At 31.0% G+C, this 15,599-nt stretch overlaps 3 protein-coding genes across 3 annotated transcripts; 2 read left to right on the forward strand and 1 right to left on the reverse strand.

Annotated features, from left to right (window-relative positions):
• The first annotated feature begins 401 nt into the window (after positions 1-401).
• On the forward strand, positions 402-11,993 carry Tudor-SN (Staphylococcal nuclease domain-containing protein 1). Its single transcript, XM_065503872.1, has 4 exons — positions 402-776; positions 6,888-7,734; positions 8,841-10,273; positions 10,724-11,993. Exons 1-4 carry the CDS (start codon positions 696-698, stop codon positions 11,135-11,137), a joined length of 2,775 nt encoding a protein of 924 aa, XP_065359944.1. The 5' UTR covers positions 402-695; the 3' UTR covers positions 11,138-11,993.
• Positions 11,994-12,373: 380 nt separating this feature from the next.
• Positions 12,374-13,660, reverse strand: wac (wee Augmin). Its single transcript, XM_065504992.1, has 4 exons — positions 13,555-13,660; positions 13,228-13,495; positions 13,058-13,157; positions 12,374-12,948 (listed from the first exon to the last, which is right to left on the reverse strand). Exons 2-4 carry the CDS (start codon positions 13,452-13,454, stop codon positions 12,850-12,852), a joined length of 426 nt encoding a protein of 141 aa, XP_065361064.1. The 5' UTR covers positions 13,455-13,495; positions 13,555-13,660; the 3' UTR covers positions 12,374-12,849.
• A 517-nt stretch (positions 13,661-14,177) lies between these two features.
• Positions 14,178-15,246, forward strand: Hsc20 (iron-sulfur cluster co-chaperone protein HscB-like protein, mitochondrial). Its single transcript, XM_065503838.1, has 3 exons — positions 14,178-14,518; positions 14,584-14,696; positions 14,760-15,246. The coding sequence occupies exons 1-3, from the start codon at positions 14,216-14,218 to the stop codon at positions 15,145-15,147; spliced, it is 804 nt and encodes a 267-aa protein (XP_065359910.1). The 5' UTR covers positions 14,178-14,215; the 3' UTR covers positions 15,148-15,246.
• Positions 15,247-15,599: the final 353 nt, after the last annotated feature.

The raw sequence follows: 15,599 nt of genomic DNA on the forward strand, positions 1-15,599 counted from the left end.
CTCCTAAACTAAGAGAGATGAATCACACATTTTTTATTTGTTATGCTTAGTAGTAGAGCAAGTAAGTAAAGTAGTAGAGCAATCAAATTGTTATTATTCTATGGTGCATTCGATAAACGATAAAAACACACGTATCGTAAGAAAATAACTAAAGTGATTATTTTTTGGTAATAAGAAATGATTTAAATAAAAAACAATAAATTATTTAAATAGAATTTAAATAAACGTTATTCAGATATTCAGTCACCGATTTTATAAAAAGACAAAAGAAATAATTCAACAAATACGGCAACTGCCCAACTGAGAAAATCGCTAAATTGCCACCATTGTACACGAGTATCGTGTTGTTTCGTGTTTGCAGCAAAAAACACGACATCATTTTGTATCGTGATTGCTACTTGTCAAACCGAAATTAAACTTCTTGTCGGGTGGAACACAAGTTTCAACTAGTAGGATAGTAAGGAAAAATTGATTACATTTCCATTTATTAAAACGGGTTTTCTTTCCATTTTCCATCAACTAACAAAAGACAGAAAAAATCAAGTGTTTGAATTATTGCTTAAAGCAATAAAATAATTCATAAAAAAGTGTAAAACCAAACGGTTAAAGTGCACACACCCCGCCTCGTCATAAACGACACAATTGTAAAAAGTTCATCAGATATTCAGTCACCGATTTTATAAAAAGACAAAAAAATGAGTACAACAAATGCGGCAGCTGCTCCAGCCACACAAACTTCTGCTCCTGCAGCCAAACTTAAGGGTGTTGTAAAGCAGGTAAGTTTAAATAAATAAAAAAGCATTTAATTAACTATAAATTAAAGAAATTTAGAAGAAAATCTACATGAATTCCAACACATCTGACAAATTCATAATTTTTTTATGAAAAAAAATGCAGACATTGTACGACAATTGAACACGCATACAATTACGTCGGCAGCAAAGTGACTGAATGTGAAAAAGAATACGAGATATAGGGCGATATGGACGAGTAACACGTTAAACACGATATCATTTGAATGAAAGTTCGTTTTAGGCGAGTGCCAACCTGGCAGATTTCTTGAGTAAAATGAACGTATGCGCTGTCGTTGAGACGCTGCTTTTAAAATAGTGGCGTTTGCCGGGTTTGCCTGCGTATCGTAGTTTTTAACCTCACTTTTTTTCTTCATCGTCTTTTTCTTGTTATCTTTACAAAAGAAGAAAAACTAAATTGTCATTGTTGGCCAAGAAAATTGGTAGCAAAAGGGAATGGGAATACAATAAGTAATTGTATTTTATATTTGTTAAAATAAAAAATAATGCATCAATGAATTTATTACCTGTAATAATTTGCCAATTCAATATGTGTTTGTAACAATGTTTTTATTACGAATATTTTGTAATATACTTTCACTTTTTGCTAAATTGTTTATTTAGTGATGATTGTTTATTTGGAAGTGGGGCGGAGGAGCTCATAGTGTGTTTTACGATGGTATTATACATTGTCTTAGAGTTACAACATTACATATACATTTTTCTTTTTATCAAAAATATGTTAATGGAAAAATTAACTCGTGGCATTTTAATGTTTATATATTGTTTATGTTTCACATTTTATCCATATGTTTAAGATTGAGTGGAATTCAGAATAAGGATTCTTCTTTTGGAAGATAAATGTTTAAACTAAGAAAACATATTTAATAAAATATTTAGATTGTTTAAATTATCGGATCTAATAGTACGTTCACATTGTGCATATAGTTATCGTAATAGGCGTAACAACTATTACCAGAAAATATTAATTGCGATTTCTACTATTTAATTAATTAAATATTTCATAAAGGAAAGTGTAATATTGATTTTTTTATGGTAATGCATATTTCGTTAAATTTTTTAACATATTTTGTTAATACATTTGTAGCTCTTATTACAAAAGAATGCATATCTATAAAGGATTAAATTAAAAAATGGAAAATTCTGATTTTTAATAGCAAAATAATTTTGGTGTCTGCATATTTGTAATATGTCCTTCCTTCAGATATTTTATACATCTGGAACCTCTGCAGAAGATGCTCAGTTTTCGACACTAATTTTCATCCCTAAATCATATCGTAAATAATTATTAACATGCAAAATTTTACTCCTTAGGTGATCAAAAATCGATGTCGAAAACTTTTTTCATTTTTTTTTGCGATCAAAGGCGTTCCCATCTCTCAAACACATAAAAAAAACTATTTTTATTACTACCTATGTATATAACCAACCTAATAAATCATTTATTTCACCTCGGTTTAAAAATATTTCCATAGTCATTTTAAAAAACATGAAATTTGCAAAAAAAAAAAAAAAGAATTGATTTTTCTTAAACAATTGTACTTGTTTTGTATTATTTTTCTTTCATTACACTATTTTTCGTAAACAAATAGAGGCAGTGTTGCCATATTTTCTACCACTTGTTAAAAGTAACCAAATACTGGTCAATCGAAAAAGTAATTGTAATAAATCTAGGGCCGAATTACTCGTAGTTTTCTTACTTGTGAATGGCATTCGATAATGAAATTATAATTTCAATATAAGTAGAAATTATTTTTCGATTGAGATATTCGATCACGAATGAGGTAATTCGGCCGCTGGATCTTCTAAACTACTGTTCCGATGGTGAAATTATGTATGATCCGTAGAGGAAGACATATGCTTTAAGAAAATAGTATTTGTGATCATCTCGAGTTAGGAAAACTTTGTACTGCTTGTAACATGGAATATTGTCAGGAAAGAAGGGTGGGCGCATTGAAAATAATACATTTTTGACAAATTTGTATTTTTTATCTTTTAAACTCTAAGATATAACTTGGTGAAATAAACAGGAATTTCTTTATCTTCCCACTTGCTTGTACAAGTTACAAAGATTTCCTAACACCTTATATTCTAACAATGTGGTCACAAATTTCGTTTTCTTAAAGCCTATTAATCTGTCAAAACTATACTGAAATGTAAACTGAAATTTAATTTTTGTTATTTAAACAATAACTGTCCTTGAGCTCAAGAAAATTCTTTAATTATTATTATAAAACCGGAAAGGGCAAAAAAATAATCACATTAATTTAAACAAGATTTAAAATAATGTATTCAATAGAACCGAAACCACAAAAAATTATAAAAAATTAGTTCTAAATATTAAATTGAGACATCATGTCTTTAACAATAATTTGCTCAAAAAGTTTGAAAGGTACTGGTTTAGCAAAAGCAACATAAAATGTTTCACAAAATATAAGCGTAAAATTAAAAAATAAAAATTGTTCTATAAAATATTACCTGGTGAAAAAATCCTTAAAAATTCAAGAAGTTAAATTCATTCAAATACACTTTCCAATATACTACAAAAATTACATACACCAATATTAAAAAATAAAGTGGTTGGATGGTGGTCATAAAGCCAAGCAAGTTGTAAAATATAGAAATATTAAAAATACCTATAAAGATTCAAAATAATAAATGAATAAATTAGCTTGAGAGTCAGATGAAAAATAAACAAATTAATAGAAAAGTATTAAAGAATTATAGCAAAAAATATAAATATTCAATGTAAATCTTTCTTTAAGTATAAAAGCAGAAATATTTATTCTAAAAAGAAATGTCTATGTAGACAAAAATTTTAATGAGATTTAATTAAAATGGGTATGTGTGTGAAAATATAAAAACAAGTCATTGACTTGTAAAACGAAAAAGAAATCAATTAATTTTGTACGTTCCTCCAACCGGTATGTTTTTATTAGTATTATTTAAATTATGATTGCTTATTATCAACAAGTATGAAACTGTAACCTGCAAATAAAATAAAAGAACATTTTTAAGCAGTCAAACAACTTAGTTTTCTGCCACCATATCTATATGTACTATATATGGATGGTGGTTAGCTGCTGTCTGCTGGCTGACATGTTGGCGAAGACACATTGAATAAGCAATCAAATCATGCATAGCAATGATAACAGCCACTTATCAGTTGTGTATGTATAGATTTTGTTTACATTGCTTTTTCTTTTAATGTTATTTGTTTTCTTTCCAACGTTCAAATTATAAAATCGATTTGAAAGGTGCAAGCAAATGAATTGGTGATCTGGCAAATTAGATTATCAATTTTTTTTATTTTAAATTTATATGCATACATATGTATGTATTTTTATTAACTCAAATTATAACGATCGTATGCCACGTTTAAACATAAACTTAAACAGATTGAAAAACCGACACTTCAAAATTTATTTAAAACTTGAAACTATTTTTTTTTTATTAACTTTGTGCTTGGAAATATGTATAAACACAGGAAGTGTAACTTCTATGAAGTGTTATTTTAACTTCATATGTTCTTTTAAATATTTTAAAGAATTCCCGTTAAAAAATCAAGATGTACCTATTCCGCAATGAAAAATAAAATGTTCATTCATAAATTGAAAATACATAAAAAATTAACAAAAATACCTATTCCTGTCTTAAAAGTATGTGGTAATATAGACAAGAATTGGGAAATATTTTCGCGTGATTTCGATGATTATTTAATAGCGAAAAACACCACTAAATTAGTTTTCAAATTAAAATTAACAAAGACAAATCCAAATCAATGAAATAAAATTTTATTCCCAGTTGGTTACATTGAAAATTTTATTAGAAATGACTTTCTACATTAAGTTTTTAGATTAACACCAATATCAGAGTACATATTATGAAACCTACCTTAAAAACTTGTGATCTTGTGACCACTAAATATCTAGGAAAGGTTAAAGTCTATAGTCTTTCAATCAACAATTATTTCATCAAATATTTAACGAGAGCTTATATAATTGAAATGCTCTAATTTATTATTATTATACCCTTCACCATGAGTGGCAAGGGTATATATAAGTTTGTCATTCCGTTTGTAATTTCTACATTTTCATTTGCGACCCCAAAAAGTATATATATTTTGGATTTTTATAGATAGCGAAGTCGATGTAGCCATGTCCGTCTTTCCGGCTCGGATGCTATTTAAAATCAAGAAATTTGGCCCATAAGATATATTTTTTTATCTTTATCTGGATTACTAAGTCATTAATATAGACAATATGAATATCTAATGATAGATATTACAAAGCCCATTACAACGATCAGGGCTATAATAAGTTGGAACTACAAAATCGGCAAAAATATTTTTTAACCCGAATTTTTTTTTACCAAAAAAATATTTTTTTCATAAGTTTTTTTTCACTAATAGAGTTAAAAAATAAAAAAAAATAATTTCGAAAAAAAAAATTTCGGAAAAAAAATTAAAATTAAGGTAAACCATTAAAATATTTAATATTTGTATTTTAAAGTATAATTTGGTGAAGGTTATATAGCCGAATATAGCTCTTACTTGTTTTTACATTACATTCTTAACAACAAAAAAAATATTAAAAAATGTCCATCTTTTCGAAGACCTTAAATAACTTCTTTACATGATTGATACATTAATAATTCTGGAAAATTTAGGTCCATTCGTGAACCCGATTTTCCAATTTTTCCATACAAACATTTTTCTCAATTTTGTACTTTTGAAAATTTTAATGGCTTGAAATGGGTAAAAACGTTATCTCTATATATCCGGAACTAATGACTAAAAAATCCAATTTAATCTAAATTTATACAAGAACCAAGTAAGAGAGCTATTCGGCTGTGCCGAATCTTATATACCCTTCACCAAATTATATTTCAAAATACAAATTTTAAATATTTTTAGGTAAACAAAAATTTTTTTTTTCCATTTTTGTTAAAAATGTTTTTTGAATTGTTATTATATTTTTTTTTTTTAAATTTTATTTTTTTTTTAAATTTAAAACTTTTTTTTTTAAATTTTGTTTATTTTTTGGTGAAAAAAAATTACAGTTAAAAAATTTCCGATTTTGACCCATTGTAGGTTCAACTTATTATTGTCTTATATACGTCGTTGCAAATGTCTTTAAAATATCTATCATTAGATATCCATATTGTCTATATTAGATATCCATATTGTCTGGTTTTTTCCTCATATCTCAGCCATTTGTGGACCGATTTTGCTGATTTTAAATAGCAAACTTCTCGAAACCATGTCTGACAGAATTATTCAATATTTGGATCCCGAAGATATTTGGGGTCTTCAGAAAATTGATTTCAACAAACAGACGGACGGTATAATAGGTAGACAGGTGTTAATTTTTTTTAATTTGAAGGGGATAAAACGGGCGAAACCCTAGTTTTTGTACCAGAAATTAAATTTAAATGGAATTATATGGATTTTGGCTTTTTTTTACAAAAATATTTTGTATGTTCATTAATAAGATAAACAAAAATTTATTATAAAACCCCTCCAATAATAATGAAATAATTAACTAACAATAATATCTAACATGTATACTTGTTCTCCAGCCGTTGGAAATAAAGTTATTTTCACAAATTAGAGCATTTATCAATGCAGAACTAACCTAAACCTGTGTACTACACAATCTAACTCTTAAACTCATCGCCAGCAAACTTCGCCAGTCTCCCTTTCAATTTCACCAAATAAAAATTTAGTGTTAAAGCCATCAGCTGTTTGTTTTTTATACTGCTGGGTGTAGTTGTTGAATTGCCGCCACCATTTATGAATTCACAGTGGTACATTTTTTAACTACCCTAAAATACAACCATGCATTGTCTGTTGATCATTTCCTGAACAACTGCAGCCAACTTCACTCTTTTCACGAAATTATTGTTCTTTTATAATTTGCTGTGGCACACAGAGCACGTGTCAGTAATTTATTTAAATTTTTTAAAGTTGTTTCTAATAGAGTTTTATGTATTTTCTAATATTATGTAAGTTTTAAAATAAAAAAAATATATTTGACATCCACTAATAAAAAATGTATCTATTATTATTTTTAGGTTTTGTCTGGTGATACCGTTGTTATACGTGCCCACAAAGGTGCACCACCACCAGAAAAACAAATCACCTTCTCATATGTTCTTGCTCCCAAGCTAGCCCGCCGTCCTGGTGCCGGTGGTGATGAAACCAAGGATGAACCTTGGGCCTGGGATTCCCGCGAATTTTTACGCCAAAAATTGATTGGCCATGAAGTAACCTTCAGCTTTGAGAAGCCACCAAACTCGAACCGTGAATATGGTTTCGTGTGGTTGGGCGATGAAAACGGTGAAAATGTCGTACAAACAATGGTGAAAGAAGGTTTGGTAACTGTACGTCGCGACAGCCGTCCACCAGAGCCCCACAAGCAAGAGGAATTGCAGAAACTAGTTGATTTGGAAGATCAAGCTCGTAATGCTTTGCGTGGCAAGTGGTCGAATGTTTCTCCCGTTGAGCACGTCCGTCAAATCAAATGGACTCAAGATAATCCCTCGCAAATTGTTGAAATGTTCGGTGGCAAACCCGTTAAAGCCATCATTGAGCATGTGCGCGATGGCTCCACAGTACGTGCCTTCTTGCTGCCCGACTTCTACTACATCACTTTGATGATTTCGGGTATCCGTTGTCCCGGTGTTAAATTGGACTCTGAGGGTAAACCTGATTTGAAAATTAAGGTGCCATACGTCGATGAAGCCCGCTACTACGTTGAGACACGTTTGTTGCAACGTGAGGTAGAGATTCGTTTAGAATCTGTTAATAACGCCAATTTCATTGGTACCATCATCCATCCCAAGGGAAACATTGCCGAGTCTTTGTTGCGTGAAGGTTTGGCTAGATGCGTTGACTGGTCCATGGCTTTAATGAAAGGCGGTAAGTAATCTTGAATAATTTTATTAAACTACCTATTTTGTTGTTGTATGTAGTAGTAGTATTTATCTATTATGTTAATTGGCATCTCGATCATCTTAATGTTAAAATGTTTGAATCATTTTTAATATTGGAATCGATGATGCCAGATTAAGAAATTTAGGTCAGTTTTGAGGTGTTTTTGCTGTTATTTTTTAGCATCTGCATTAGATAACAAGTCTACATTTTGTTAATATTTAAATATATACAATTCTATTGCAATATTGTTTATTTTATTTATTTCATTTATTCAGAATCAAGCCCTAAGGCCAAATATGATTCAAATTTCCATCAAAAAAAAAATGTTTTACTATTAGTTATTTTGAGTTACATCTTAATAAGGCTAATTTTCATAAACTATTTTGTTATAGTAGTATTTATCTAGTATTTTAATTGGCATCTCGATCATCTTAATGTTAAAATGTTTGAATATTTTTTTTTTATATTGGAATTGAAGATGCCAGAGTAACAAGTTCAGGGCAGTTTTGAGGTGTTTTTGCTGTTATTTTTAGCATTTGCATTAGATAACAAGTCTACAATTTTGTTTAAATTTAAATATATACAATTCTTTTACAATATTATTTTAGTGTGCATATTTCGGTTTTACTTTTAGTTATTTGAGTTACATCTTAATAAGGCTTTAAGTTAAAACCAAAATATGCTATAATAAAATGGCGGATTCCAAGATTTTTAAGCTGTTTTACAAGCTTTTAAATCATTTCACCCCGGCAACATTTTTTAAATGATAAATATTAAAGACTGTCTGACCTGACCTGATTCGCTTCGCCGCCCCAATAAAAAATTGTTTAATAATGGAAATTCAAAGTAGTTTTAGATGTTAAATCTGTATGGTATCTGTATTAGGTAAATTCGGTTACCCGTTTTTAACCTCTAAATCTACATATTGAGAGTGGGGAAACCTATATTTCTAATTTCATGTCTATACCTTTTGCGATTTGAGTTGGGCGATGTTAAATCAGTCAGTCTTTCAGTAATTTTACTCTTTAATGTATACAGATTGTTTTCTTTTGTTAAACGGCTCATTTCAATATTTACTTTTTTACTTGTAGGTGCGGAAAAACTTCGTGCAGCTGAACGTGTGGCCAAGGAGAAACGTTTACGTTTGTGGCAAGACTATAAATCTAATGCTCCTACATTCAATACAAAAGAAAAAGACTTCACCGGCACCGTAGTTGAAGTGTTCAATGGTGATGCCATTAATGTCAAACTTCCCAATGGTCAAATTAAGAAGGTATTCTTCTCTTCAATTCGCCCACCACGTGACACCCGTGCTGTTATCGGTAACGATGGCGAGGAAGTTGTTAAGGCTCCTCCACGTCCCAAAAACTTCAGACCTCTTTATGAGATCCCCTTCATGTTTGATGCCCGTGAGTTTTTGCGTAAGAAGTTGATCAACAAGAAGGTCCAATGCGTGTTGGATTATGTCTCGCCTGCTCGTGATAACTTCCCCGAAAAGTACTGTTATACCGTACTTATTGGTGGCCAAAATGTGGCCGAAGCCATGGTATCCAAGGGTTTGGCTTCTGTTGTTCGTTACCGCCAGGATGACGATCAGCGTTCGTCTTGCTACGATCAATTGTTTGCTGCTGAAAATCAAGCCATCAAGGGTCAAAAGGGCATGAACGGCAAAAAAGATACTGCCACCATGCGTGTCAACGACCTTACTGTCGACCATTCCCGCATTAAGGTTCAATACTTGCCTTCTTGGCAGCGTGCTTTGCGTACTGAGGGTATTGTTGAATTTGTAGCCAGCGGTTCCCGCCTTCGTCTGTTCGTGCCCAAGGATAGTTGTTTAGTTACCTTCTTGTTGGCTGGTATCTCCTGTCCTCGTTCATCACGTCCTGCCTTGAATGGCGTGCCAGCTCAAGAGGGCGAACCCTACGGCGATGAAGCCTTGACATTTACCCGCGATCGTGTATTGCAACGTGATGTTTCCGTACACATTGATACCACCGATAAGAACGGAACCTCTGTCATTGGTTGGTTGTGGACTGACGCTAACGTCAACTTGTCCGTTGCTTTGGTTGAAGAAGGTCTCGCTGAAGTTCACTTTAGTGCCGAAAAATCCGAATACTACCGCCAACTCAAGGCTGCTGAAGATCGTGCCAAGGCTGCCAAGAAAAACATTTGGGCCAACTATGTCGAACAAGTGGTTGAAGAAGCACCCGTCGTCGAGGAAAAAGAAGAAAAGGCACCAGTTGAACGTAAAGTTCATTTGGAAGATGTCATTGTCACCGAGATCACCGAAACCTTATCATTCTTTGCTCAATCATGTAACAGCGGTTCTAAATTGGATACTTTAATGGCAAAATTGCATGCTGATTTCCAATCCAATCCACCAATTGCTGGAGCATACACCCCCAAGCGTGGTGATTTGTGCGCTGCTCAATTCTCTGCCGACAATCAATGGTACCGCGCTAAGGTCGAACGCGTTCAAGACGGCAATGCTACCGTTTTGTACATTGACTACGGCAACAAGGAGGTAAGCATGAACAAATGTTTTATAATGAAATTAAAGTATACATATTTTGCAAGCTCCTTAGATCCGTTTCCGGCTAAAAGTGAAACGCATGAGTCATAAGTTTGCTAAATCAAAAATAGATCTTTTTTTAATATTATAAACGAATCATTAACGTTTGACTAAAGTTTGTCATGAATTTTAACTCATTTGTCACTATGTTTGCTGTTAGAGGCGCTACAAACAAAGGCCAAGCTAAGAGTGGACAATTTAACTTTAATATTTTTTTAAAGTTGCCCGTTGGAAACTTTTACAGCGGCTTTTGTTTAGCTTCGAAGGCAATCGATATTTGAGGGTCATCTCAGTTTCTGTTTCAAGATGAATCAAGACCTACAAAACCAAACTCAATTTCAATTCTAATTCGAATAAAATATAGTTAGCATTCAACTAATGGTTAATTTTTCTTTATTTTAGGTTGTTCCCTTCACACGTTTGGCTGCTTTGCCAGCTGGTTTTACTAGTGAGAGGCCATTCGCTACTGAATATGCTTTAGCCTTGATTCAACTGCCCGCAGACAACGAAGATAAGGAAGAAGCTTTGCGTGCCTTCGCCGAGGATGTTCTCAACCGCAAGGTCCAAATTAATATTGAAATGAAATCTGGCACCGGACCTTCTCTAGCCACCATTCACGATCCCTCTACCAATGTTGATATTGGTAAACAATTGGTGTCTGATGGTCTAGTAATGGTTGAGAAACGTGGCGAACGCAAACTTAGAGAATTGATTGATCAATACAAAGCTGCCCAACAAGCTGCCTTAAATGCTCATTTAGCCATTTGGAAATACGGTGACATTACACAAGACGATGCGCCCGAATTCAGCCGCTAAAGACGCATTTTTCGTGCGCATTTAGCTACAGTTGAATGTTTGTCTGCCACATACCCGCCCTTTAAAACAACAACAACATCTACAACAAACAACAACAATACACGAAAAGAGAAATTGAAAAACAACAAAAAATAATAATTTAAATGAGAAAAACAAACAAATAAATTCCCTTAAAAAGAAGAAATTAAATATGGTAGAGGTTTATATACAACAACATTAACAACAACAACAAAAAAATATAAAATTTAATCGTGTTTTACAAGCTTCCAGTAAAATAAGTTAATACTACATACAACAAACAACAAACAACAATGTCAGAAAAACACCAATAACAACACAAAAAAGCAACTCAGCAATCAATCAACAAATTTAAAACGAAAAATTCCTTTTTATACATAAAAATTAATAAAAAAAAAAAATAAAAAACAACTTGAGAATATTTCATCTATACGAATGTGTGTAGATCGTTCTATAATCTATTACGAGGAACTCGTTTTTCAAATTATCAACAACAACAAAATATATTCAAATATATATACCGCTTTCTTCAAGTTAACTATTATTAAATTATAACAACAAACGACTAAAACTAAATAATTTTTAATTTTTGCTTTCAATGCTATTATTATATATTTTGCTTTCAAATACTTGTTAATTGTATTTTCCCCTTAAAAAAAACATTTATTTTCGCCTTACGTTCCCTTTATATTTTTCTATTTTTTTAGATTATGATGATGTTTGATATACATTTTTTTTATTAAGGAAAATTATAAATATTTCATATAAATATATATTTTGTCATTTTTTAAAAACATAATTTCAACAAAAAAATACACGATGTAATTAATATTGAAAATATGCACAATGTGTGGTTTGTTATTCTTTTTTTTTAATTTGGGGTAAAATTAGGTGAGTTACACTTGTTTTTATTTAAAGGAGTGGTACTAGTCGGACAGAAATTAGAAGAGCAGGGGCCAAATTACCGCATTCGTGATCGAATGAGCTATCATATCGAAATTATGATAAAATGTACTAAATTTCTTGGTCGATATGGAATGCCATAATCTCAAATTAGAAAAATTACGATCAATTTTACTCGATATCGGTTGCGGATATTCGGCCCCTGTATTCTATTTGTGATGTTCACCTTTAGCAAAGGCATGAACCAAAAAAAAGTATAATAGATGTTCAATATCTTTATATTACATCTAAAATATAAATAAAACGAGTAAAATATACAAATTGAAACACATTTTTATTGAACAAGCTGTACTTATAACCCTTTACGATATAGCGATAATTTTAAAACAAAACCACATAATTTACAGATGACCTTTTTAATCACAAAAGTATTTTAAGACCAGTATTTTGATAATTGCCAACATAACATAAATCAGAATCAGTTAAAAACAATCTCAATTAAATTTTTGTTAGTTATATGGTTACCTTTCGGCACACTAAATACAATAACGTCACAACTTAAAATTTTTCAAAATTGAATTTTTTCAATAAATTGATTCACAGTACACATCTATTAACTACTCCAAAAATGTCGTTCTCGTCACTATCTCTTTTGACTGCAAAAATTTCGTTGTCTGTTTTTGTTTATTGCATTGCTTCTGGAAGATCAACCGTTTTTGCTCCTGAAAATTTAAGAATTATGAGTTGTGACGTTATTGTATTTAGTGTGCGATATGTATTTAATTTGAATGCTAAAATTCTTTCTTTTCTTTAGATTTTTCATTTTTCAATAAATCCACTTTTTTGATCAACTCGTCTATATTAAAGTCGTCTGGTATCTCCAATGTTTCCTAAAACAAAAAAAATTAAATTGACAGAAACATTTGAAATGGCCGGTTGAAAATTTGTCCTCGATTATTCGAGGGACGTGTTTATCAAACAATGTTCTTAAATACTTACTAAGTGATCTTGTAAATTCTTCATGCTGGCTTCTATGTCTAGTTTTGAACTTTGCATTTGAGCCTCGGATACTAGACGTTTATTAATTGAAGTGGTAAATCTAAATAGAATAAAAGTTCAACACATTAGCAACAATACATTATTTTTCACTGGAATTTAAGGTAGCTTACTTTTCCAATAAATTGCATTCTGTCTGTTCTTTTTCCAACTCTTGTTGCTGTTTTTTAATATCGTTTTTCAGTTGCGCTATAATGGCTTGATTGTCCAAGTGTTCCTTTTTCTTTTTGTAGTAAAAAGTTTGTAGATTCGACAGGCGCATGTCCTGCAAATTGGTAACACGCTGTAACTCTACAGATTCATCAAGCAAATTGTAGACATCATCACCCAAATCACACATTTCTATGCCCACTAACTTTAATTGATCTTCATAAAACTCTCCTAACAAAATGAACTACATATCAACATTATTCTACAAACTAAAATTTAAATAAACTTACTTAAACGTTTTAATTGCTTGATTTCTTCAGAAAGTAATAAGGAGTCTGCAAAAAATTATATGTTATAATTGGAACAAACTAATATAATTGTGAATTTACCCATTTTAACTTTTTTAATAAAAAACTTGACTTAAATTTAATCCAAGGCGCTTTTTTAATAAGAATGTTGCCATATTGATATAGTTGTATAAATTCATGTAGTGTACTAAAATATGCTGCCATATTGAGTAAACATAACTTTAATCCCCTTCGAATTAACCCTAGAAATGGCGGTAAGCTGTTAACCACTAAGTTGACATTTTTTTATTGCAGATAAACTACTTTTTGTAAGCATTTTAAATCAATTAAAAGCATTTTATACAACCTATATGTTTTTCTTAAGATTCTGTATGAACTTTTGAGTATTATTTTCTGGTTAAAACCTAGATATTTGGTAAAAACTGGATGTTCATTTAAAAACCGTTTTTTATGAAAAGTCAAGTTTTTTGTGAAAAATTGCGTTTTTGATGACGTTGTCAACACTTTGGCATTGACTGGCAAAAACAGCTAATTATCTGTTTTGTTTTGATACACATATTCATTATTTATTTATTTGCCTACTTATTAGATAACAAATTCTTTTAAATTTTTAAAATTTAATTTCACAATAAACACGTACAAAATGAGACGATTTGCTAGAATAAGTTGTGGTTATTTGAAAAATCTTAAAGAAAACCATATAAACCAAAGTAGATTAGTTTTTACTAGCTCAGCACAAGCCACACCATGTTTACCTTTGGAATGGGAAGCTACTAAGGAAACAATATTCAATAATTTAAACTATAGTCAACAAAAGCGTGCATATGCTCCAGCAACGTTAACTAAGGCCACAGAATGCTGGAATTGTAAAAAGGAAATGAGGCAAGGAGAAGCCTTAATGTTGTGTCAACATTGTGGCCATTTACAAGATGTAAACACAGAAATCGTAGGTGGTGCTTTAATTTCTATTTGAATAATTTACTCACGAGCTTCATTTCTTCTTTAATGCAGAACTATTTTGATCTTTTGGATTTTCCCCAAAAATTTGATTTGGAAGCTCAAGCATTAACGAAGCGCTTCAGGCAATTACAAACTGTGGTGCATCCAGATAAATTTAGTAATAAGTTAGTACTGCAGACAATTTTCATTTTATGTATTTTAATGTTTAACTAATTTTCTCTTTTTAGAACTTCTCGTGAGCAGACCAATTCAGCTGACTGGAGTTCGCTAATCAATAAAGCTTATAAAACATTGTCAGTGCCCATTGATAGAGGCCAGTATTTATTAGAGCTGAATGGCTTGCAAATACCCCAGGACAATAGTGTTCTTAATAAGGAGTTTCTTATGGAAATGATGGAACGCAATGAAGAAGTTGAGGATGCCACTACTAAAAATGAATTAAATGCCATAAACGATCGTTTAACACAAGAACTACAAGAAAAAGTGGTATCTTTAGGAAACGCTTTCTCCGAAAATAATTTAGAAATGGCCAAATCCTTGTTGGTTGAAATGAAATATCTAATAAGTATACAAAAAACAATTAAAAATAAATTACAAACATTATTGGGCAGCTGAATGCACATTTCAAGTATAATTAAAATGTACAATATAATTCCTGTAATTTAATTACCCATATAAATTACCCAAAATAAATACTTCCAAAACGTTAAATAATTATAATTGTTTTAGATTTGTGGGCAACAATTAAAATGACCGAGAATAATTTTTAGTGTAGTAAAATAGATGGATAACAAGGACCTAACATAACTATTATCAAGATAACATTATAAAAATTAAATTTTAATAGTTATGTTTAAAGTAATTCACAAGGCAGATTCGGAACGTTTAAATGAGCGGTAACGGTAGTTGCTGTTATTTCGGTAACGGTATTTTAATGATGACTGTAATTTTGTTTTAACTTCAATTTACAATGGCTTATTTACATCTGCCCGGAACCTAGTTTACATGAAATTTTGGTCACAATCTAGGTTATTTTACATGATTTTAATTAGTGGAATTTTGTCAAA

The sequence above is a fragment of the Calliphora vicina genome, chromosome 3 (genome assembly GCF_958450345.1).
Source record: "Calliphora vicina chromosome 3, idCalVici1.1, whole genome shotgun sequence".
NCBI lineage: Eukaryota > Metazoa > Arthropoda > Insecta > Diptera > Calliphoridae > Calliphora > Calliphora vicina.